At 38.8% G+C, this 25,649-nt stretch overlaps 1 protein-coding gene across 11 annotated transcripts in view; it reads right to left on the bottom strand.

The window, feature by feature from the left end:
- The window catches only part of PARD3 (par-3 family cell polarity regulator), a 459,106-nt gene that overhangs the window by 88,878 nt on the left and 344,579 nt on the right, over positions 1–25,649 (bottom strand). For all 11 annotated transcript variants that reach the window (XM_065830909.2, XM_065830908.2, XM_065830907.2 and 8 more), the window contains one exon: positions 11,159–11,413. In XM_065830909.2, the coding sequence (XP_065686981.1) occupies positions 11,159–11,413 (255 nt within the window). The remainder of the gene's footprint in view (positions 1–11,158; positions 11,414–25,649) is intronic.

Genomic DNA, 25,649 nt, shown 5'->3' on the forward strand with positions numbered 1-25,649 from the left:
AGGAAGCTGGCCAAATACTGGAACAGGTACCCAGGGAACTGGATGAAATCTCCATCCTTGGAGATATTCAGGATACAATTGCAGCCCTGAGCAACCTGACCTGATCAAAACTGCTCGGAGCAGGGGGTTGTACTAGATGAGCTCTGGAGGTCACTTCCTCTGGAGCAAAGGACATTTTAGAGATTTTTTTAATATACTCATACATATAGACAGATATAAACACACACACATAAAATTTTACCGCAGCATTCATGTATCTACATCTGATTCTCCACGTGTGTAAGTGCTCTACTGAACATGGATACAGACTCAAATATGACATGGTAGATAGATGGTGGAAGGATCTGCGTCTGAGAAGGAATATTAAACACATAAGCATGAGCTCCAATAATATTGGATTATTCCTGACACTGAATGCTATCTCAGTTTTACCCGTTTTCCTGTTAAATTCTGGCATCTTAAGCTGCAGCAATTTTAACTACATGAGAACAGTGCAACTAATGAAAAATAATGAAATTCAGTCTGTGTGAATTGTTCAATGTGGCTTAAGAGAAGAAACAACAACTCAGCTCCAACCATCTAAGCAAGACTCAGAGGACATTTTTTGAAATTCTAATTAGACTGAATTGAAGAATACAGCTACAAAAAGAAAAGAAAAAGATGCCCTGCCCTAAATCACAGTGTGTGCACAGAACCGGAATCAACCGCATCCACCAAGTGAGAGATGAGCAGAGGAAAACGGAGACTGTGAGTGTTCTTCAGTCACCCCCAGAAAAGGCTCAGGGCACAGTCCACAGCACTTGGGCTGCTTCGAGCCACCACGTTCCGCTGATGCCAAGTAACCAACCATTTCTTGTTTTAACACCGTGCCTGAATGCAAAGTTTCCTGCATACTGCTCCATAGGGAGATCTTCCAAGAAGAAACAGGTTATGAATGTCAACTTAAAACAGTAACACAAATACATTTTGGGACTAGAAATTACCACAGTATGATACTGCAGACAAAACTTAGACGAACAGCCTTACTAAAGTGAAAGCAGCAATTTCTTTTAATTGTATACCCTTTCACAAAATGCCTTTGCAAAAATTCCCATAATTGCTTTCCTTCATGATCCCCCAAAGATTTAGATAAAAAAATATTACTTACAGCACTGTTTTAATTCCAAGGTGTTTTTAGATGAACTATAAAGGCCTAACTTAGTGACTGTGCAATTTTACTGATGGTACCAACTGTCTTAATTTCCCCTTATCATCCCTCTAATGTTCTGTCTTGCTTACCATATATAAAACCGTACACGTCTTCGATTTTTAATATGCCTGTTTGAGAATTCTTACTTTATCAGATACAAAGATTGAAAAAACATGAGTGAAGGCAAATGCATGGAAAATTGCTTCCACAGAAAAGAAGCCTCTGCCTTAAGTACAGTTTTAAAAAAGTTGGATCAATTAGCAATCTGTGAATGTTAGAAACATCTTAACAATGTCTCAAAGATGAAAGAGCATATCACAGAATGAGGAAAAGGGGAAAAATTAAATTATGTCTGCAGTCATAATGAATCAAAGCCCAGAAGGTGGTCTCCGAATCAGCAGGTTTTGATGAAATATTAAGGAAAATGATTATTGATGAAAAATGAATAAGCTCTTTTTGATTTTAGCAACCTTTAAATCACACTTTGCTAATTAAAATAGCTTCAATGCATCCTTCCATTCCTTGATGGGCATTTAACAATCCTTAGAAATGGTGGGTTAATTTGACAACATTTTAGCAAATATGCATAGAGTTTATCTTAAGCAAGCAGACATAGTGCAGTTTAAGATTATGTAAAAAATAAAGCATAGCTAAACCTTCTCTCTTTTTTTCCTTTTTCTCTCTCTTTTTTTTAGAATATATCTACTAATTAAAAAAAAAAAAAAAGGCAGCTTCTGTTAGTTTCCTCTGCAGTATACCATACCCAGTATACTACATATACATACACTACAACTATTAATGAGCCATGAACTATGTCTCAGGAAATAAAGAACGATGCTACTATTTTCTGCCTCCTTTGTTTCCCAGGTCAGAGCGCTTGTAGGACAGTTACTCCTGCCACCTTGGAGGCCCGTTAGTGCGCGTACTGCAGCCTTCTGCAAATAAATTTCCTTCCCTAAGATAAGTGGAAATGAGAAGTCTGAGGGACATTAGTTCCCATATCCCTTGAAGTCATACAGATTCTAATTGCTTTTTAAAATGCTGGTAGAAGTAATTCTGGGTTCTCTTTTCATCCCAGTTCTTACAGTGTTTCCTTTTAATGGGATACCTGGGAATGACGGAAGGCTGTAATCGAGACTGAATTGTTGCACACAGAAGACATTTCATGACAGAATGCGATGCAACTCAGCCGTGCCATGCGTTATTGTTACAAAACTATACACAAAAATTAAAATTAAGCCAAATCTGCTCCTTTGCTTTTTCTTCTTAAGTTAAGTCTTACACGTGATATCACCATCTAAACTCCAGGCAGATGAAATTACCTATCCATTACAAATATGCGATCTATTTACTTCAATAACATTTCATATATCTATCATGTAAGAAAGATTTCTATGAATGCATCAGATTGAAAAGCCATTTAAATGTCACTAGTATGTTAAGGAATGGAAAAAAAATCCATTTAAATAAGTCTGACGTTAGAACAACATTTTTCAGAAATACATAATCATATAAAATAAGCCATGCAAGAAACCTTTTAATATCTCACATCATATAGTTTGAGCCTTAAGGAACAAGATTTCAAACACCTTATAAACCAATTCTTTAACAATATGCTATGAAGTATAATGCTCCAGTAATATACACTGTTTTCTGAGTGAAGAGTGGAAAAGCATTGGTTTTCAGCTTCCCAACCAAAACCAAACTGAAATGAGATCTTTCAGCAATTTCTCAATTTCCAGAGTTTCCAATGTGGTATGTTTCATAAGCACTCATTCAATGAGTTTACAAGATGTTAAAAGGAATCAACCACCAACCCTCAACATACATGTAGTGATGTTATTTTCCTTCCTAAAATCAACTGCAGGATTCCTCCCCACAATTAGACTCCACCACTTCCGCCAGTGACAAATTACTTCGACCATAAGCACGATGCTTTTTAAGTCACAGAAACAAACAAGACTGTCTATAAGGATAAACGACATATAATAGTTAAATATAGTTTGTCTCATCTGTGGAGATACCATTCATAAAAAAAGAATAAAACAAAAACCCCTGCAAAAACTCCCAACATTAGAAGAACAAAAATTAAAAAAAAAAAGGTTTTTTTACTTTTCATCCATTAATCTACATTAATTTAAAGATCTAACTTTCGATTGTGTACTTAGTGTTAGCAAGCAGAGAGAGAGGATTTGGTAAGCACACAGCACTCCCTCCAAGCTCTGCCTGGGTACCCCTCTCCTATAATCAGACAGCTCTAAAATGCAAAACCCCAGCTCTTCAAATGCTTGGAGAGGAGAAGCCTGAATCCTTCACCAAACAGGAACAGATGGGTTGACTGGAGGGACATAAAAGATAGAAGAATCATAAATTTGTGTTCTATTTAGAAAGGGCCACATTCAACAGCAACAAATTAAACTGATTAAATGATGGTGTTCAAGTGCTGCACAACATCGGTTTGCAATCCAAATGTTGGTTAGTAGGACTAGCAAAGAACAGATTTTAACAGTTTACACTGGTAGGATCAAAGCACTTCATTTAATGAATGAGAGAGCCTTTGCTTTTTTAGCTTTGTGTACTCAAATATTCCCCATAATTTTCTCAGGATGAAGATCTCCAAATTGTATTGACGGCATTAGTGGGAAACGAAGATGTGCATGTTACAAACACAGAGCTGGATTTTGGTCTCCAGTCTCAAGCCATACAATAAATATTCAAAGCCTGAGACATCGACTTTTCTAGTTTTTACGTCATGTTTCGTTGCATAACAGGATATATAATTTAAGTTGGTTTGTTTTGTTTTTCCTTTTTAATTAAATGCTGCCTCCTACCATCTGAAAGAAATGTAAAGGTTGTTCTCTTTTTTTCTTCAAGCAACGAAATGCTCAACTGATCTATATCTGTGCATAAATTGAACTAATCTACTAATGAAAAATATTATACATAATTCAGTTACAATGTATTCAAAATCCTAATATATATTATAACCTCAAACGGATGGAAAGTGTCAGGTTTTGATCTACTCTTTGTAAGTATGGCCTCTTATTATAAGTAGCAGCACTTAAAGAACTGAAGATCAGAAACCTAAATGGATACTACTAATTTCCAGCAAAGGGGGCTCGTTAGTGGTCGCTTGGAACAGGGACACCAAGGGCACGTCCGACTGGGCCCCACTTCACCCCCTCGCTCTGTAACCCGGAGTGGGAAGTTCATCTCTCTCTTATCTTTCTGTGCATTTTCCCACTGCAGCCATTTGTAGAGGTACTAACTAAGGCAGCTTTTGTAAAAACAAACAAATAGCTGTCACACTTCAGATTACATGGCAAGCTGAGCGGAGGAGAGAGGAAGCAAAACCATCAGGGTTTGAGTGAGGCTGCGGCTGTGGTAAATGGAGAAAGATGTGGTTCTCACAACAGTATCAGTGCTTGGTATCTATTCAGAAAGAAACCAGCACTTTCAAGTAATTAAAATGGGAGACCTGAATAGAGTTCACTGTAAGTCTGCCATTTATTCCACCAAAGTGGTCACCCAAACAGGGAGTGCAATTGCATACTTTCACAATAGGGAGCCTACATAAATCCTCATGAATTTATATTAAAACTTGTCTTATATTCTATCAAGATGGAAGAACAAAAGAAAACAACCAACCTAAGAGAATAAAATGCCAATGCTAATAGTGTCTATTGGGTCCTAAATACACAGGTCTATGGGAGACCAAGCTAATTTTTAGGCAGTCCTGGGGGCAAGGATTACTGGCTTATAGGATGAAGGGTAGAGGAACAAAAAAACCCAATGTGTTAGCGCTAAAGTGAAATTAAACCCCATGAAGAGTCTCACAGAGGCTCTAACTAATCCTTCTCTGGGTTATCGCAGATGGAGGAGGAAAAATACCACAATGACTTCCAAGTATTGTTTGCAGTTTTACACAAAGAGAACTGCAAATAGTTCATTAACCCACTGCTCTCCACTGAGTTGTCTGTTGGAAAGTCTCCTTGATTATCACATAATGGCATATGCACATTTTTTTTTGGGCCGGGAAAATTTTTCCAAAAGTCAGACTCTCATAGGAATGAAGCTTCATTATGCCACAAAAGGGTGATACTCACAGGAAGATGAAGTTTCAAAACCTATTGCTACTAATTTCTGAAATGTTACTGGTTGTTTAAGGGAGCCCAGGTAACAAACAGGTTTCTTCTCTGAACTGCTTGCAACCTAATCAAGGATTTCCAGCATATGTGTGGTACCTTCCCCTGGCAGTACATCATCCATATGGCTCTGACAACAGAGGGTGATAAACAGTGAGGAGCAAGGGATCCAGGCATAGGAAAACACTTCCACATCAGCAAACAGAAGTAAACAGAGGTAGGAGGGAAGAATTTACTCATAATCCTATTCCGCCTAGGTTGTTAGCCTTCTGCACAGCTCCGCAGGTTTTAAATGTCATTGGTTAGATGGTTTACAGGGCCATGGCCTTTCCTTTGTGGAAGCGCTCTTCCAGACGGCTTCCAGAACTGACAAAAAAATCTCTTCATTTAAGAAACAAGAAATATCCTCGCATTTCCAGGATGCATCACCCTGAGTAATAACTCCTATCTCCATCTCTGGTGGGCCTGGCAGCAAGCACAGATTCCTGTGCATAAATAATCCTACAGACTTAAGAACACTCCTGTGACTGACACTACTAATAAAGAAGTTTAATATAGCTGCACAAGCGCCTTGTTTTTTTAACAAATATTTATTCAGGCTTGGCAATATAGCATTTCATAGCTTTCATGACCCATTCTGCTATTGCTAAAAGTTATTTTAGACACACTGGAAAGACAGGATCTGCTTATTTCACTTTTTACATATTCCTATATTACATTAGAGTGTTTCTTTCCAGTTTCTGGGATTCATTACTCTCATGCCAATTTAAACATAGATAATACTGAGCAAATAAAAGTTAGTATCTACATAAAATGCTCTCTCTTTATTTTTGGAAAAGCAGCAAGCTAAGTATGTGTCTTGACCTTAAAAACAACATCTTGCCTCTTCACACTGAACAGATGACAGTTAAAGCAAGTGGGGTTATTTTCAGTTCCCAGATATTCCTTTTACACAACTTGATTCCACTTCTGATAGAAAAGAAACCAGTTCATAAAGGTCTACCTTTTAAAATGAACATTTTTTCTTTTTAATGGCAAAATGCATGCAAAAAGCACATGATTATGGTATTTATGTTTCCATTAAAATGTCCTCAGTGAGCTAGGGGTGTCTAGCCTACTATTTTCAAGCTATTTAGATTTACAGCAGCACAGTGCCTATTTTATTTCAATTATATTTTAGGACAATGCACTCTTGGTGGGAAATGATTACAGAGTGACAGCCAGTAAATGCCCATTAGGAGTTGTCTTTCTACACACTGCTCAACTATGGATGTCAGGTGATCACTGTAAAACCCCATTGTATAGCATCATTGTCATCTACATGAAAAATGCTATTGATCAGCAGTGCAGCTTCTCTTCTGAATGGTGCAAAACATACTAGAGACAGTTTCCAGCTAAGCTAAAAGCTTTATCCACAAGAACACAGTTCTCGAGACACTTCTTTCCTGAACTGTAGAATAAACATAGATAAACATATATGGTCTACCTCAATTTTGCTCTTCAAATGCCTAACATAAGAAGCAGAACAGTTCTTAGCAGCCTCTTTCTGTAAGCTCTCCATGCAGAGCATGGTGGCAATGTTACAAGGGCAGCTGATGTACATGCAGCTATACTGATCACCAATCACTCCCGAAATATTTTATTTATTTATTGCTAGAGCTTTGTTTCTTCTGAGCAATAAACTCCTCCTCTGTTAAGACAGAGAATCTGCTTTAATTCTCTAGGATCAAACCAACTTTTTGTAGTGCTACTGGAGAGACTTGCCATGACTTAGTATAACTGGAATCTAAAGTGTTTCAAGATTCACAGGAGCTACTCTTATGCATGGATTATGTAAGAAACCCAAAAAAAAGAACCTTCCCTATTTCAACTACACGTTTAACAGATAACAACTACCTCTGAAAAACCAAAGTGAACAATCAAAGAACCCTCCCCCTAAACCCCACAAATATTGATCAGTGATTTAACTTCGATGCAACATAAATCTGCATTAAAGCAATTCTAAGAGTTTAGAGCCCTGCAGGATACTTTTGAGTATAATTTACCATTGATAGGTTTTTTTTTTTAATGCCACTGTTGGTAAAATGGGTAAAATAATGTCACTTACACACATACAGACGTGCAAGTCTCTGAGGAGTAAGTCAACATCTCAATGTCCTTTGCTGTATTTTGGCATTATACAATCCACTTTCTAATTTAGAGAAATGGACAGACAAACTTTTTGAGAAATAACCATGTTCTTCTTACTGTTTTATACTATGTATCTGTGTATTATTGCAGCGCTTTGAACACATGTAAATATAAAATACATCCAAGAAGGACAATGAAGAAACAGGTCTGTTTTTAACACTGGTTTCAAGTTATGTTATAAAATAACTTGGGGGACCTCTGCTTGACAACTTGACAGTATCATCATTTGTTGAAGCACTACAATAGTGCAAAAAATAAAATAAAACTGTCCGTTATTCTGGTGAGCAGTTTACATACTTGTCCTCCACTTTGTTATCATTCATATGCCATGACACGGTTAAACTTACATCAGTTGGTGGCATGTGTTGATGAAAATAAGAGAGAAGCTGAAGGAATATTAAAGAAAAACAAACCCTGACAAGGCCTCACACACAGGCACAGTAATTGTCTTGCAAGTTAAGGAAAAATTTGTCATAAGTGTTCAGCAATGGTATGCAAACTATTATGGGACATTTTTTATAGGTTTCTTTGTAAGAGACTTTCAAATAACATTTTGGACGTACTTAAATGTCAAATTTTGTTTGACACTAACCACCAAACTGTAATAGAAATAACGTTTCCCATATAAACAATGCTGCTTTTAATATGAATGTGCTAAAGATTTGAGACAGCCTGGCCGTTACCAGCTCCTGGCAGTTCAGTGCAAGGGTAACGCACTGTGAGGGATTTCCTTTCCCATCCACAAAGGCTGGAAGTGACTGTTTCCATTTAAGTAACCTCTGTAATGTCCAGAGAAGAAAGGAAAGGATGGCAGGGCAAAGGGGTAAAACACAGTGAAAATAACGCTCACCACAGGTGAACCCTAATGTAAACAATTTTTTAAAGATGCAGCACTGCAACCAATTTTTTCTCCTCAAATTTCTTGTAGTGTTATTAGGATAAAGCAGACTGCAGAGAAGAGAGGTCCCTGGAGAAGAGACTTGTGGAGAGTCACTTGGATGCTTGGTGTGAAAAGGGGCATCACAGGAGATGTCAAGAGAACAGGGAAGGTCTCACTGCTGGAAACAGATAGAAAGGAATAAGTTGCAATGCACATGGGGTGATGGAGCCAAGAACATTACAGACAGGGAAACAACTCAGGTAAAAAACAACTCGGGTAAAAAACACCTCAGGACCACATGGCCACAACTATCTCTGAACATGATGCTCAGATGATAATTAATGCATCTAAGATAAAGCCTATAAAGCATAGAGCAGCCTTGGGAAGACGGCTGAGCCATGATCCAGGCTGTCCTGCTGAACGTTATAACACAGGGTCAAGCTCCCAGGTGTTCTACACACTAGTCTGGGAAGACTGAAAGCTGCTCCCTCACAGCTGTTGTATCTCCTCTGTCCCAAAGCAGGCAACGTACTCTCTCAGCAGTGGGCCCAACATGCAGACTCGACTTCTGGGAGAGTTAAATTTGAGCCTGAGATTGTGCAAGTTGCTGCAATGTTCCCCAGAACATCTCCCAGAGCTGGGTGGGATTCACCAGCTCTGCAGTTTGGCTGCTAATAAAGGTATTCAGAGGGAGAGAAGAAAACCCCATATGCTAGACACCTGCATGACTCAGATACCCAAACAGGTACTTCAGAGGACATTCGTAGCAAATAATAATAATCTTTTTTTTTTTTTTTTTCATCTGCATTGCTTATTTCTTTCCAGGTGCTTTTTGCTGAAACTGTCCTACCTCTACCACTGTACTGGGGGTTGCCTCTCTAGTCCCAGTTCTAGTCCCCACTTTGCATTTTCTCCCTCTGCTCAAGCCCATGGAGTGCGCCAGATCCTTCCTTTTGTCACAGCATGATCCAGCTCTGAGAGACGGGGCCCTCAGTGCTCCAGGAGCAGACAATGTGCAAAACCACCACACTGCTCTTCAGTCCTACCCTCACGATTAACATCACATTCCACCGGTACTCCGTTATCTTCAGTTCCACTCACTCGCTCCCAGCTCTTTTATCAGCAATCACAAAGAGTTAGCGAGGTCACTCAGGTCTTATATTTCACCGTGCCAGGTTTGCATCAAAGAACTTTTTTGTTTTGTTGATATGACATTGATGCCATTCAACTCAGGCATGAAACACTGCCTTTGGTCTAACAAAAACAGCCGTGGGAGTCACCACGTGGCAGCCATATCCAACCAAGCTATCTTGATTTCCAAAGGCACAAAAGTGCTGAAATGTCAGGCACCTGGGCATACCAGCGCCAGTCAATATCAGGCTACAGAATATAGAATTTCAAGGGCACAGATGAAGCTGTCATATTTTAAAATTATTCACCTTCCTTCACTGAAATAACGTACATATCCACAATATATAAATTATGCTTGTTTAATATGAAAAGCAGACTTTTTACACAGTGCAACTGAGAAAATAAAAAGGTCATTGAGCTACTGACTTTCAGTAAAAATTTATGCATTTGACAATGCCTCTGAAATCTCCTTTTTTGTCACCTTAAGAGGATATATTTTTACTGATATTATGGAAAGGAACTTCTCAAAGTGATCTAGCAAAGGGTTAAATACACCAATCTCAGTCCTCAATTAAAAAGACTTTTAGACAACTAACTAAACTGTACACGACAGCTTTCCTTAAGACCAAATGCAAACTACTCCATTACCACCTAGCACAGAATATGCAAGATGAATGCCAGTCCTCAAGTAGAGCTATACAGTCTCAAATACTGTAATCTGAAAGTTCACTGTTTTTTGATTTTTTTTTTTTGGGGGGAAGGGTAGAAAACAAAATAACAAGTGTTTTTACTATGAGCTAAATTAATTAACTGTGAATGAGTTAACGATACCTCCTGCACTACATTTTTTGTGCTAGTTTTTGTAAAGCTGAGAAAATGCAGAACTACAAGATCATAGATGTAAGCCAAGAAAACAGATGTATTTTCATTGTTAAAGTACAAAAAAGCTGTGAATTTTGCCTTTGGTTATTTTTACTTTATGTTAGTTTACATGCCTGTTTTAGCTTCAGGTTTTCAAATGAGCTCAAAACTCCATCAACAGAAACCAGAATTTTGCCCAATTTCAGCATAAAACCAAGCACGACACAGTTCAGATAATGTAACCACAGGAAAAGTATAAATCATAAGCTACAGCCTGAGAAAAGAAAGTAACTCATGAGTCAAACTTGGAGTTTACTCATTTGGCCTATATTTAATTAAAAAGCTCAACCTGTTAGACAGAAATTCAGGCCTACTGTAGGACTAGAATCCAGGTAAGATTTAACCCGCTTTTGCTTTAACAACAAGAACGTTTCTGAGATTTTATAACTGCTGTGAATAGGTTGGAAATGTGTTCTGACGTCACAAGTTTGAATTCAAGTGATACCAAACAGTGACTCCAAAATTCCAAACCACCTGAAGAATGAGAAGAAAAGCAGTTGCTCTGCAGAAAGTAACTTTCCCATCCCATACTGTGACCGTTTGATTTGTGTGAGCTCAATACTTTCCTACATAAAGGCTTTTAAAAAGCCGTTATGAAAAATGCAGTTCTGACTTTCCAGCTGATGCACAGTTGTCTCCCATGACAAAAGCATTACAAGGGCGGATTCTGAAGGAGCGTATTGATTGATGGTTGGTGCCTACCTGTCCACAGGTGAAGACTTCGAGTTCCGTGGCTTCTTCACTTGGGCGTACAAGGATTCCACTGTCTGTCCTTCCCTTGGGCTTTGTGGTCGGGTGTTCAGGGTTATCGTGCCGCTGTTTGAAGAGTCATAGGAAGCGATCCCGGCGTACATTGGGTCCGCATCACAGCCAAACGTCCGGTTAAAATCCTGTATCTCTGCATAGTCACGCTCACGAGCTTGTCTCTCCCGAAATTCTCGAGTTTTTGCTTGAATTCTGAAAAATTAAAAGAAGGCTGAAACTAATTTCCCCCCCCCAATCATTTGAAAGCAGCAGTTAGCAGACACTTCGGGTAGCTCATCTTAACCAAAACCAATGAAGTGTTTCCAGTTTCGGTTTGTCACAGAGTCTCAGGATTTCCTTGGATATTGAAGCCTAGATTGAAGCAACGCTATAATCAACACTGTTCTTTCAGTAAAAAGTCTGACTATCCACTGTCTTTTCTTTCATTATTGTTTCCATAGCTGTTGGTAAACAGAGTTTACCTGTTGTTTCATGTATTTTAGGATGACTGTGCTCTTAGCTGACCCGAGAATGGCCTGACACCATATTGTGTTGTACTCCTTCAAAACCTAACAGGTTTAATGGTTCTACTGCCTGTATTTAGAGAGGAATTTTAATGTATTTTCTTGGCCCAATACTACAAAAATCATACTTCTTTTAGAATTTAAAATTTTTTTCAGGATAGGACACACATTTATGAATACCTATGCATGCATGCAGTAAACAGCAGAAGTAGATTCTTCTATGAATCATTTAAAATGTGCATGTTTTGTTTAAAATGTAAGCAAACAATCTGGTATCTCAAAAGCAACAACATGTGCCTTATGTTCAAGTTACAAATGAAAGGTGGTGCTGTGCTGGGGTTTTTTATCTAGGTGCACTTGTTTAGGTGTATGATAAAAAGTGACAGATAAAAACAGATGACATTTAGGAATCTGATGAACACAAATTGAGCACAGGTCATATTTTCAAAAGCAAACAAAGCTATTACTAACATCTGATCTAGGATTCAAAGTTTCTTTGGCATTTTAGAAAATGTGATATACCACACACACACGCACTGCAAACTGAAAAAAAACAAACCCCCCACATTGTCTCCCCAGACCAATTTAATGCTCTGTCATCATTGCAAAATGAAGCACTCAGCTGCCTCCTCCCTTCCATTAGTAAAATGTGCCCTTTTTTCATCTAATACAGCCACAGCTACACAGTGTGACAGCATCCATCCATTCAGACTGCCGCTCTGTGCACCTCTGCTATGTGCCATTTCCATAGACAGCTTGTTCGCCGACTTTTAACAAGAGCAGCCTACTCAAAGCTTCTGTCTCTTTTGAAAGTAAGCCTTGCTTCTTTTGAAAATAGAAAAGCCTTAAAGCTAGATAACTTTGGCATTTTTGGAAATTTTAAACTTAGCCCCATTCAAGATTAGTCTTTGCAAAAAGAAAAGGGGATCCACAAAAGATGGCATTCAGGCTGCAGATAAAGACAACCAGAATTTAGGTGAGGTCACACCAGCTCCATGTGCAGGTTCCCTCTGCAGTCCAGGGAGCCGTCAGTCCGCAGACTCCAGAGTTAACACACAGCTGCAGCACTACTTGGTGTGTCCCAGCATGAAAGGAGTTGCTTTATAGACACTTTCGATGCTGTTGTTTAGGACTTCCTTGAGGGCTTGGAGACCCAGCCTTCATTCAGCTACTTATACATAAGCAGCTCTGGCCAGCTGACATCCCCAGGTAACCCTGCTGGACCTCCAGCTGCTGGGCAAGGACTTCTGCAGGTCCTTGTCACATCTGCCAGCCCGGTGCTGACATCTCAGGGATTGGGATAACTCAAATGACACAAGACGCCTCTGTTTAAGCCTGCGAATCCAGCCCTGAGCTGCTACGTGAACGTCTCAATTTAAGTGGCTTCATCAGACTGAATCCCAAGCAAATTGTTTTTTCTATGCTAACAAAGATTGCCATAAAAAAAAAAAGACAAGAAAAGGAGGATGGCATGGATAGACATACCTACTTCCCCCAAAATTCTACAAATATTGACCAAAGATACTGATTTGAGATAAAAGTGATTGGATGAACTCCATTCAACAACCAGTGTCATGCACATTGATGGTTCAGTGATTAATTTACATGCCCCAAGTTATAGCTCGGCATAATTCCTCTGTTTATGTTTACTTCCACTGACCTGTCCACCACAACTCTCATTCATATTCACTGCGAAAAAACAATAATGCAAAAAAAAAGTAAACAAAACCACACAAAACCACCCAACAACAGCCAAACAACAACCAACCAAACAAAAATACAAACAAAGGCAAATAGAAGAAATCTCAGAAAGTTTAACTTAAACCATCATAAATTTTTAATTTTGGAATTTTGCAAATGGAAAATTATTTTCTTTACATGTTGCTTTTTATTTTGATAGGGAAAAATTGACATGAAAACTGTAACACTATTCAGCTGGCAGCATGTTCTCCTACAATTTCAGCAACATCAAACTAGAATTGTGTTTTGTTTTGTTTTAATTTACAGTGAAGAAGGACTCAGGTCTAAATCCAAAACCCATTTCAAATCTAAACTGTGTTTCTGCATGTCTGTTTTTAAAATTAAAAAAAATATATGTTTCACATTGTTCTATACTCCAAAGTTGTAATTCAGGAATGTTACAACCTTAATCACACTTGAAAGGTATCTACACAGAAGGAAAAAGTCCTGAAAATGACCTGTGGTTGTTGATTCCTTTCTCTCAGGTTTCACTTCCAGTTTGTAGTCCTGCCTTAATTACCCTGTGGAGTAATTGTCTATTGATACGTGTCCTCTGAACAAGAGAAGCAAAGGAAATCAGAAATTTCCTAGACACTGGTAGATTTAGTTTTCATTTCAATGGACAATGTATCATCACATACTGGAACACTGGCTGACACCAATTTGAGTAAAAAAATATCCATGTATTTTAAGTGACCAAAATTTCAGTGTATGAAATCTGGCAATATGGCAATAATGTGGCATTGAGTAATTCAGTCAGAAGAAATGATTGCTTTCTGAAGTGTTTATAAAACAGAATTACCTGGTGGTAACTGTTGATATTGGCCTAAGTGTTACACTGACTGCTATGAGAGAACCGGTGAACTTATCTTTTGACCATGAATATCACATCATTCTCCACAGGTGCAGACGTGAGTGCCCCCTGTTTCATGTGAACCAACTTTCTCATGTATCTGCTTATCAGCTGCTTAATAGGGTTGGACGCAGCACCATGTGCAGGAAGAACATTAAGATTTTCCCATGCATGGTTCAAGGAGGGACACTTATTCCAGTTCAAGTGGGAGAGAACTGATTGTTGAAGTGTTGTGCAAGTAATTATGTTCATACCCACCAGGAAAATTTTTAGAATATTTTCTACAATTGCTAATACAAAGCGTTAGTACACATACATAGTACTAAAAAACAGAGTCTAAATGCATTATAAATCTCCCTGTTAATTATTACCGAAGCAGGTAGTAACCATTTGCAGGAAGCAACATTTAACAAAGGATAATGCTAAAGTGAAATTTATAAGATGTCCAACTACACTGACACCCAAAACATTCAATTTTTTCCCTCTTAATTAATTTTCTGTGCTTTAAGTTTAAACCACAGTGCAAGCTCTATACAAAAGTATAGGTATTCTAATTACTTAACATATTTTTGAATATTATTTAAAATACAGCTTTGGTTTTGACTTCTCCTGGGCACATTGTATTTAAACTTCAGGGAAGCAAATTACCAGGCAAAAATAAGTAGACATATTCTTGAAAATAACAACAGCTATCAGCTTAATATTGCAATAGCTTTAAACTCTCTGAATGTATCTTCATATAAAAACCTGAACTTAATGCGACTTTTTAAATGTTGACACCCCTCCCTGTGCATGTGTGTGCATACACATGGTATGGCCTAAACAATTCGTTAGTGTATACCACATTAAGTATATATACAGGAAATGTCAGTGTAGACTATTGTGGGAAAGATTAAAATTATTACGTAAACACACTGTGCAGCAAAGATGAGAACGTGCAATTTGTCCGTACTTCAGCCCTAATCAGCAATGCTCCCGCTATTGAAATCCTGTATCTGGAGCAGTGTTTGACCACAGTGCTTTGGTTTCACAATGTGGATATATGTATTAAGCTGTCTTCACTGTATTGTATTCCTTCACGATATGGCACAATAAAAATGCATATGTCTGAAACTTCAGCTATTTTTGAGGATTTATGGCCTTCCTACGGATTTGGTGTGGGTTTGACAATAAAAATAATGCTTAGAATTTGCATAACTCTTTTCATCTTCAAAGAATTTTGCGAAAACTGCTAATCAATTTTGCAGTGTTCAAATGAAACTAAACTTTTAAAAATACAAAAGCTATCCCAAGAAGTTTCTAAACCCTTCTTGCTGAAGTGTTAATACTGAAAATGTCAACAACACACTGTCATGCTTTTGAGACTCAAATTACAATGTTCAGTAAAGTATAAACTATCCTCATGCATTTGTGTGCTATTCAGTTCAAAAGCTAATGATAACTGCTTCAAATGACAATATTGTTAGCCGCAGAACTTCCTATAATTGTTAGAAGAGCTTTTATTTGCAAGCTAATCCAGTAATGATAGACATACCCATTGTATAGCGATTTCTGCACGTGAAATGCTGGTTGCAAAAAGAAGGGAAAAGCTGATGCGCGCCTGTATCCAGCAAACAGCAGCCACCTTGTTCCTTCTTTGAAACTGTGAGTGAGATTCAGCTTTCAGATGAAGGTAAGTACCATTCTTGACACCTAAATTTAGGTGTCAATGCAAGTTTCAGACTTGCAGAAGAGCTGGTCAAGATTCAGTCACGTCAGGCAGCTCCCCACAGGGTCTAGAGAGCAGTTCAGCTGAACATCTGTAATGTGGGCAGTTTAAGGTGAAGCCAAACCCTTCCCCAGGCTCTACCAACTGTGTCAAGTACCCCTCCCTCAACCACAAAGGGCATTTAGCCATGTAGCTTGTACGTGGATACTAAATAAGCATTTTAGTCTGAAAGCCCAATCCCACCCCGAGCCAAATGTTTACAGCAGTTCTGTCTGAACTAAAATTTAACTTTTCCCAGCAACAGAAAACTTGGATCCATGCTCCTGGCAGAGCTGTCGTGAGTAAAAGTGAATAAGCAAAGCTGGTAAAAGAAAATAAACCAATCCTAATTTCATGTAGTGTTAGGAGTAAAATTATAAATATATTCCCAACCCCTTGGAAGCTTCAGTCTATTTTGTAGGATTTTTTTATATTAGTGATTTAGATCCTTGCAAAAAATCACCTACTTATCGTAATTGATGAACACAGCATGGGAAGGATATTCATGGCTAGTACATCACATTTGCCATTGCAATGGCAGCAATGTCCTCCCCTAAGACCAGAAACAAAGTTGGCTGCTGCTCCTGGTGTGCAATTGCTTGGTCAATTCAATTAATCCTCCTGCTGCTGCCAGGATTCAGCCATCGCCCAAGTGATAATCCACAACCTCGTCTTTTCCACCGTGGCTCACTCATTTACAAAATCAGTATTGAACGCTTGCAATTCCACATATGTGAGATGGCTGACAACATTTATTAAGGATAGAAACAGCATTGTGTAAGGACAGAAGCTAAATGACAAGCCATTCACCGCTGCCAGTTCTCAGTTCTTTCTGCCATCAGACGGGCACGCGTCGGGGTGATGGATTGAAAACAGAGAGAAAAGACGACACGTTTATAAAGCCAGTCAGCTTGTTTAAGTTAGTCAGATGGGATGAACGCACTCGGTCCAATTTTTGCCAGATATCATTTCTAATACAGAGGTCAGGAGGTGTGTTGTCCAGTAGCCAAATCTTGTCAAATCTGTCCCCTCCTCCTTTGCTATTGAAAAATACCTTGCAGGCACAGTGCACCGGCTACTAAGCCAGGTCTTGCTGTTCCTCCTTCCCCTTTCCTCAACTGCCTTCAGGGCTTTAACAGCCCTTTTTCTAGCTTTTGTCAATCAAGTCAATATGGGAGTTTGTCCTCTCCTGTATTTTTCTTTGACCTTTGCCTGGATCCAAGCAGAATTTTTCTGACAACTACTCTTCTAATGAGGGTACCTTGATTATAGGCATTATTGTGATTTCCCTCTGAACCAGCATATGACACTTAGCTTCTCTTATCGTGATTAGAGCTAGTCAGTTATCACAGTTATAACCACCTCAGCAAAGCCATCTGCTTTCTTGGGAAAGTAATTCTAAAGGAACACTGTGGCCAGGGGATAATCATGGGCAACAGCAGCAGTAGTTTGGAAACAAGAAAGACACCTCCTCTTCCTCATTTGTGCCTGCATTTCATTCAAAACTCTTGCATGTATTTTAAAAAAATCAGGAAATACTGCTATAAAAATATAATTTTTAAATTGAAAGGCTGGAGATGAAACTTTTTCAAGTCATAAAAGGAAAAAAAAAAAAACCAAACCAGTTCTGCTTTATCTCCTGTGTGGCCAGCTGGATGAAATATGACTGTCCTCAGATCTCAGACACAAGAAGAAACACATACAAAATGTGGTCAGCTTGCTATGGATAAGCACAAGCACACAGGGACAAAATCAGAAAGGCAAAGGCACAATGTGAAACAAAAGTAGCAGGAAGCTTTAAAGATAACGATAAATCATTGAGTAATCGCATTAGCAGTAAAAGGAAGAGCACAGAAAAGGTTGCTCCCCTGCTCAGTATTGAGGGAACGATATTGACAGATGATGCTGAGGAGACCTAAGGCTTAATGGTTTCTTTTCTTTGCATCTGTCTTCACTAAAATGGTTGATTGCAAGCAGGTGGCCAGCACAATTGATACTGCCACCAACAGAAAAAAGCTAAACAGCAAAGGAAGTAGCTAGAAACTGGTTAAGCTGAACTTCATCCAATGCACACAACTGTCTGAGGCAGTCTCAGACGTTTTTCAGCAACCAGGAGACCCTGTTGAGGAAAGCTGAAGTATTGAAAGACTAGAAAAAGTCAAATATCCCTCAGAGGAGGAGAACTAAAGACAAATCAGTTTAACTTCAGTCCCCTTTGAAACAAACTATTGGTAAGCACAGAGGAGATAATGAGATGAGCAGTAGCCACCATACATTTATCCAGAACAGATGTGGTCAAGTCAGCTGGATTTCATTCTACAACACAGTAAACAGCCTTGTGAACAGGGGACAAACAGCGCCATCTCAGGCTAAGAAAAACAACTATGGGATGATTGCAATAGGTTAAACCAGGCAGTTCCTACAGAGTACCTAGAGCAGGAATGTCAAACTCATTTTCACCAGGGGCCACATCGGCCTCACGGTTGCCTTCAAAGGGCTGAATGTAATTTTAGGACTGTAGAAATACAACTACATGTATAGGAGTAGGAGTAGTTTGACACCCCTGATCTAGACAGTAGCTCGCAGCAATTCACAGTCATGTGAGATGGGTGGATCGAGACATTTTCTACATGGATCTCTCTCTGAATTTACTCAGATTTTTCATTATTAGTTAGGATTCTACTGAATCTGCAGAAAACCCAAATGAAGGAACTTGGGAGGAAAGGATTAGCATTTCAAATGTTCTCGAAAAACAGACAGAGAAGACTTCAAAAATAGAATTAACGTCAATAACAGCAACTGGAATGTAATGTACATAGATGGAATGATTAAGCATACCAATTAAAAGTAGGGAAAAAATCTGTGAGCTGCTTTTTCAGGAAAGGATCAGGAAGTTCTACTAGATGACAGATACTCACGAGTGAGCAATATCAAGCTCTTGGGGAAAAGAAAAAGAGAGTGGGGACATAACAACGTTCTCTAGATACCTATGAAGGAACATGATATATTCCATCTCTAATTCAAGTACTAGGTATTAAAACTGCAGCAAGAATGATTGAGACTAGATACTGTGGGCAAGGGAACTTTCTCATGAAAAGGTAGTGGAAAAGATTGGCATGGAAGTTGTAGATTTTATGTCATTATAAACTAGAAAAAAGTGGGATGAAACATCTTGTGAGACTGGTATGCACAGGAGATCCTACCTTGGAAAACTGACATGATCTCTCTTCCAGATCTATAATTCTGCATCTACATAGAAATTTTACACACATATATTTCCTACAAATTGGTTCTGCAACAATGGAGAAACACAACAGGGACTACACCAAAAAAAAAAAGAAGAGCTGTCCACCACCTCAAAATTAAACACATGCATCTGTACAATCAGATGGTCTTAATTTTTTTTCTCCTTCAACAATCACAGCGTATCTGCCAATTAGACTATGTGATAGTACTTATTGTCTCTCTGAAGTTACCCCCTCCACATGCAGAAGAGATGCGTGAGAATTTCAAAAACCTTTAATGAGCTACAACCCAGGAGGGCTGTAGTTGAAAAAAAAAGGGGGAGGATAAAGGTGATAAGGTGATTACCAGAAGTGCCCTAATACATTAAGAAGAGAACAACATGTTCATTTTTATAAGGACTGTATAAAAAAGGCTATTAAAGAAGGCAGCAAAATACAAATGAAGATGTAAAGTGATGAAAAAATGCAGGAGAGACAGTAAATATTACGCGCATAAGCAGGTAAAGTGCAAACAGCAATTTGACACTGATGAAACAAAAGGAGACATTAGAATAATTTCCTCTAACCTGGTGGGATCTCTCATGTATTTCACCTCTATCTTTCCTTGTCCCCTGACCTTCTTGATACGTCCTTTGCCTTTCCAAAGTCAAGACACATTCCCCCAAAAGAGTATCTCAAACCTGCTTTCTTGGATCTTGGAGTAAACAAGTAAAAATCCCTTATTTTGATGTTTTAAAAGTGTAAATTACCACCTAACTTACATTTCAACAGAGACTTTAGACCGCTTTGGCATTAACAGTATTTGGAGGTGGAAGGTGTATCTGCTTTGTTTTTTTAAGGATTTGTTTCAACCAAAGCCAAATGTATCAGGTACACAGGCAATGCAGGTCCCCTAGTCTCCAAAACAAACACTGCTATGACTGAAATTTTCTGCCCTTATTTTCATGTCTGCTTCAAGGGTCAGTGACCCCAGCAGTGTAAGATCACCCAGATGAGCAATTGGGACAGTTATCCTGCTGGGAACCGTGTTACATCAAAGAACATCATTGCTGTCAGTGAGCAAAATGGAATTTAGTTTCAATTTTGCATTATAAAACTGCATTACGGAATATCAGAAAAGCTGATATTTACACCTATGAGAACAGATCCCTGATCATTAGATTAATTTAGCTCTTTTGCTGGACTGAAGTAGAAAGGAAGGAGATCATGAGATTAAGCTGTTGCTGAAGCACAACTTGGGAGAGCTCTTGCTTCCATACCTCCTCACTTTAAGAGCACTGGTTTCCTCCCTCACACAGACTTTCTTGGACCATTTCTTCCCCTCATTTTTTCTTCTTTTCCAGCTGGAGAACAATGCCAGAAAGCAGCACTGGTGGGTAACATCTGAACTTTGCAATCAGATGTGTAAGGAGCAGCTGTTCCCGTATGTGCAAGAAACAAATGACACAGGCATACCATATATCAAATGGTACTATATATCATACCATATATCAAATCAGTCATTCCCAGATATTGTAGGCGGTAACTGGAGGTCCAGCTACAATACTGTCATCAGTCAGTTGAGCTGAGCCCGTCCAGCATCTACGCTCCTCTAGCTGAAGTCTAGTAACAAAAGTGGATATGAAATTCTGCCGCTAGCTCTATTTCAGGCCCATTATTCTGTGTTTCTACAGTGCTGTGTGTAAAGTAGCCTTATCCTGAAGCTGGAAAATGAAACAGTCTGAAGTGACAAAAAATACAATGAAAAAACTCACAACAAAGCAACAGATTACGTGAATCTCATACACAGAGATTGAAAGGAAAAGAAAAAAAAACACTACTAGTAGAGAATATAGCTTATAATTCAATGTCTTTGCTCAGGACCCACAAATTAACACCCACAACACCCCTCAGGATTCACTTCTAAAACCTTGCTGGGTCACAGTACTGAATGACAGCATAAATCTACAGCATGGCCAGAAACAGAACCGAGCTTTTTATAACCCATTGGAAGGTTTGTTCTAGTAACTGGTTACAAAATAAAAGTTCCAGCTGTGGTTTGGAGCAGGATCCATCTGCCTATCATGAATATGTCATTAGGTGTCTTTCTGGCTAGTCAAATACTCACTTCTGTGTCTAAGAATTAGGAGAAAAGAGCATTTTTTTGTGCTTTATCTTACTGTTAGATTCCTGCAGTGCAGTCAGGAAGATTGGATGCATTTTCAGTTCTGTTCAACTCAGCAACAATAAGCTCAGTAAGTTAGTAATTATGGTACAGCTCTTTTGATTCTCAAGTGAGTATTTGCTACAGCAATTCTACGCATATCGTCATAGTTTATGGGTCATGAGAGAACATGCTGCTGTCTTATCCTAAAGTTCTTGGTATTCAAAAGTAAAATACAACATGTAAGTGCTCTTACTAAATTTCTAAGAATGCTGAACTCATATGATCTGCAAGACACCCTAACCGAATTTGTAACTCAGAATATTATAAGGACCATGTAAATGATATTTTTAAATACACGGCAAGGGATCTGGCCAGACCTTGTCCTGTACAGGGTCTTGAATCATTCTAGAGCAATAATAGAGAAAATATACTTTCAGCATGATGTCATAAAATCTCCATATTTACAATATGTAGCTAGGGAATGTGAGGACCTTTGTCTAAAAATCTACCACAGCAGCTATCATTGCACAAAAGCTTCAATTTACGTATCTCCCAAAGTCAGTATTTTTATGAAGTGGAACTGGTCTGAAACGTTTTTCCAAAGCTCAGTATTCTCATGCTTCATTTCTGTGTTCTCTTACAAAAATTACTGCCATTGATTTGTTTCCACGTCCTGCACTCTCATCCATTATGTAAAAAACCACTGCCAAAAACAATGCTACAAATCTCAGTGAAACGGGAATATCCCTTGACAAGCAGACCCCATCTCAAAATAAGTGAGAATGAGAAACACATTGCTCTGATTTTCTGATTCACGGAGGAATTTTCTTCTCTCCTCTCTTGTGCGCCAGCAACACAGTGGAAGCTTTATCAGGAAAGATTTTACACAAGTCACTTCAGAAAATATTTACATTAGGAACGTTTACATTAATAATGGATTTAGAGGTAATAGTTCCTGTGAAAGCTGCGAAGTGGCATCAAAACACAGCAGCATCAAAACTAAAGCTGAACTTCTGTGTTATTTTAAAGACACAGATAACACTTAGGCTACGTAAGAAACAAAACTCCTCTCCCTATCACTGTTATGTTGTCTTTTTTCCTAAAAGCAAGATGAAACTGCTTGATGAAAATATTTTGCTTAAGGGGAAAAAGTTGGGGTTTTCCAATAAAAATATTATGGTCTCTCTGGGAAATCTGGACAGACACCAAGAGTGTCCTGCTGTTCAGCCCCCTACCCCATCTGATATTTTAGCAGTTCCAGATGGCCTTTACTACAGGATGACCTCCCCTCTATTCTTTTCTTATGACCTTTGGGTCACAAATTATCTATAGGATGCTGCTGTCATTCTGTAAGACACTGTTCCACTCTTTCATCTAAAGAATAAAGATGCTTAACATTAAAACTCATTTTTGTTAGGCTGACCTTCCAGTGATGATCAAAACAGACAGTTATTCCAATCAATGTCACTGTTGGAGAAAATATGTTTCATTTTTTGCAACACTGACATTAAGAAACTAAGGCATGGTTTTAAATCAGATCACTTTCGCAATTCTACTTGGCTGGAGAGCATTGCATGTTATAGTCATTTAAAATACCAAAAATATTGCTCTAATGGCTTTGAGTCACATTCATTAGAAGGATGTGGTGAGTTTGTTTTTTTGTAAGTTATTGATGTGGTTTTCATGTATACTTCATTGATAGGATATAATAAAACTTTTTGTAGGTTTTATTAATTATTTGTCTTTATCATTATAAATGGAACACACTGAACTTGCATAGGAAAATATAATAAATAGTCCCAATGTACTAAATAAAGTAATAAGGTTAATTTCTTTCCTGCTGTCAGTAAATTCATGTTAGCAGTCTCTCGTCAGCTTGACATCAATTAATGATTTTAATTCCAGACTCTTGTCACAGTACTCACTACCCTTTCGTCTAATTAAAATGGATGATGCATGATGAAGGGAAAACACAAGACTTCTGTTCTTGTTGTAACATTTCTATTCATTAGTATACTTTTACAACAAAGGGCTTGTGGCTTTAATGGCACTAGAGAAAGATGAAGAGAAGTTTATTATATGTTGGAGATAAAGACCCTTATGCCCTTAGGGAACATATAATACAGGAAGCATTTTATGGAATGACCGAATCCTTCAGGAAAAAAATATCAATGTTATTGTAACTACTAATGAACATACAGAATGTTTCGCTCTAAATTTAGGAAAAATCATTACGAGAACAACACCCACTGAAATTGTAGCCTTGTTTACATTCACACAAAAGATCCTGTCAGCCTATTGATTGATCTCCAAAAGTAACAGCAAATCTGCCAATACAGAGACAAATGCCTGATCCACCTCCCCCAGACGGCTTCTCTGCACGACCAAGGTCCCCAGCCATCTCTCCCACTCTTTCTGCCATACTCTGGCAGCTGCAACAGCATCGCCTCCTGCCTATAACCACTGAAAGCTTTTCCCCAGTCCCCATTATAAGCACTTTTCCCCCCGTTGACAGCCACAGCCGTGCCGGGAGCTCCCCCTCCCGGCCCCGCCGCCGGTCCCACCGCATGACCGATGCCAGCACTGGTGACATTTGTGGAGACATGGATAAAAATAACAGCGGAATTATGTAAATGTAATTCCCTTTGTAGCCTAAAGGAACAAAAGGTTATGTTTTCCAACACAGAAAGGGGGGAAATGAGTAAAGCAGCAGGTCTCTTTTCCAGACGATAACTATACACATGTACGTACAAAGAACAGTATTGCTTTGCTGTGTGTTAATCTTCTTCCAACAAGTATAACAGAGATTGGAATCATATGGCTGCTTTTTCAGAGCAAAGGAAGCCCCTGGCTCCGAAAGCCCCCATGGGAATGCTCCGTCATCCTCCCAGCATTTCTGGAGCCTCTGTCATAGCGCTTCCACCAGAACAGCTCTTAAATTCTCTTCCAAAAGTTTCCTCCTCATCTCCTCAAGACTGATCCTCGCAACATAGGTGTTTAACCACCCGATTTTGCACCCATTTCAGTGGAAGTTTAAGAAAAATATAATGCCAAGATTAATACTTTTATGGAGATTTATAGAACACTAATAAAGCTCTTAAGTCAGTGTATTAACCAAAAAGAGAAACTATCCTGTAGACCCTCCTTTCAAGAGGAGGAAGTGCCTCTAGAGGTGGATTAAAGCAGAAACTCTATTTGCCTATAGCTGGGATCACTTACTCTGCATCACGAGATTACATTAGAATTGCAACTTTCTCTTTTTAAGCATTATTTAGTGGTGAACCACACTGGACACAGCTGAATTTATTGAAAACTTCCCAAAGAGGTAAGTTAATTTCATTCTTCTGTAATCTACTACCCAAGTACAAAGAGTAAAGCTGGTTGGGTTGGGTTGGGTTGGGTTGGGTTGGGTTGGGTTGGGTTGGGTTGGGTTGGGTTGGGTTGGTTTGCCAGAGGAAGTCAGTTCAAGGCTGAAGACAGGGATGGCACATGTGGCCTTACCAGGCGGGTGTGAAGAACTGCACGAGTTTTTGATTTGCTGAAGATTAATTTTGTCATAAACACAGAGCTGCAGAGGAACAAAGGAAAAAAAAATCCCTCGAAACAATAAAAAAAGAAATCCAAGGAAAAATCCAAGGGTATTAGAACCTGCTGTTAGAAGAATGTCTCTCTCCAGCAAAGGTTACAAAGAAAAACCCAGACAAAAGTAGAACGTTTTCTGAAGATTTCTGTCTTCATATCTCCTAAGAAAGAGACTACAGAGTCTTGAAGAAGTCAGAAAACATTTCAGGGCAATCAGGTTGCAGGACACCAATGAACACACAGGCTGCATATTGAGAAAACCCTATCCTGGGGGACCCTCAAACACCAGATACAGAGTTTCTAAAGTGGAAATGTCTGTGGGCTTCCAAAGGCGTAGAGGCTTAGATCCAGTAGCACAGCAGAAGGTGACCATTCATATGAAAACTAACCAGGCTGGAACGTTGATTCCTCTTGGTCATTGACAAAAGTTTCAAAATCTGGTTTTAACTCTATCCTACATAGAAACGCCAGCATAAGACTACAAGCAGTTTGAATATCTTGGAAAGCTTAAGTTATTCCACTCATGTCCAATCTGCAAAATTCCAGATATTACTCTTAGGAAGATGGGCAAAACTCAGGTGCACCAGGAGACTCTGGAACTGATAGAAGACC

This window comes from Patagioenas fasciata, chromosome 2 (genome assembly GCF_037038585.1).
Source record: "Patagioenas fasciata isolate bPatFas1 chromosome 2, bPatFas1.hap1, whole genome shotgun sequence".
Classification (NCBI taxonomy): Eukaryota; Metazoa; Chordata; class Aves; order Columbiformes; family Columbidae; genus Patagioenas; species Patagioenas fasciata.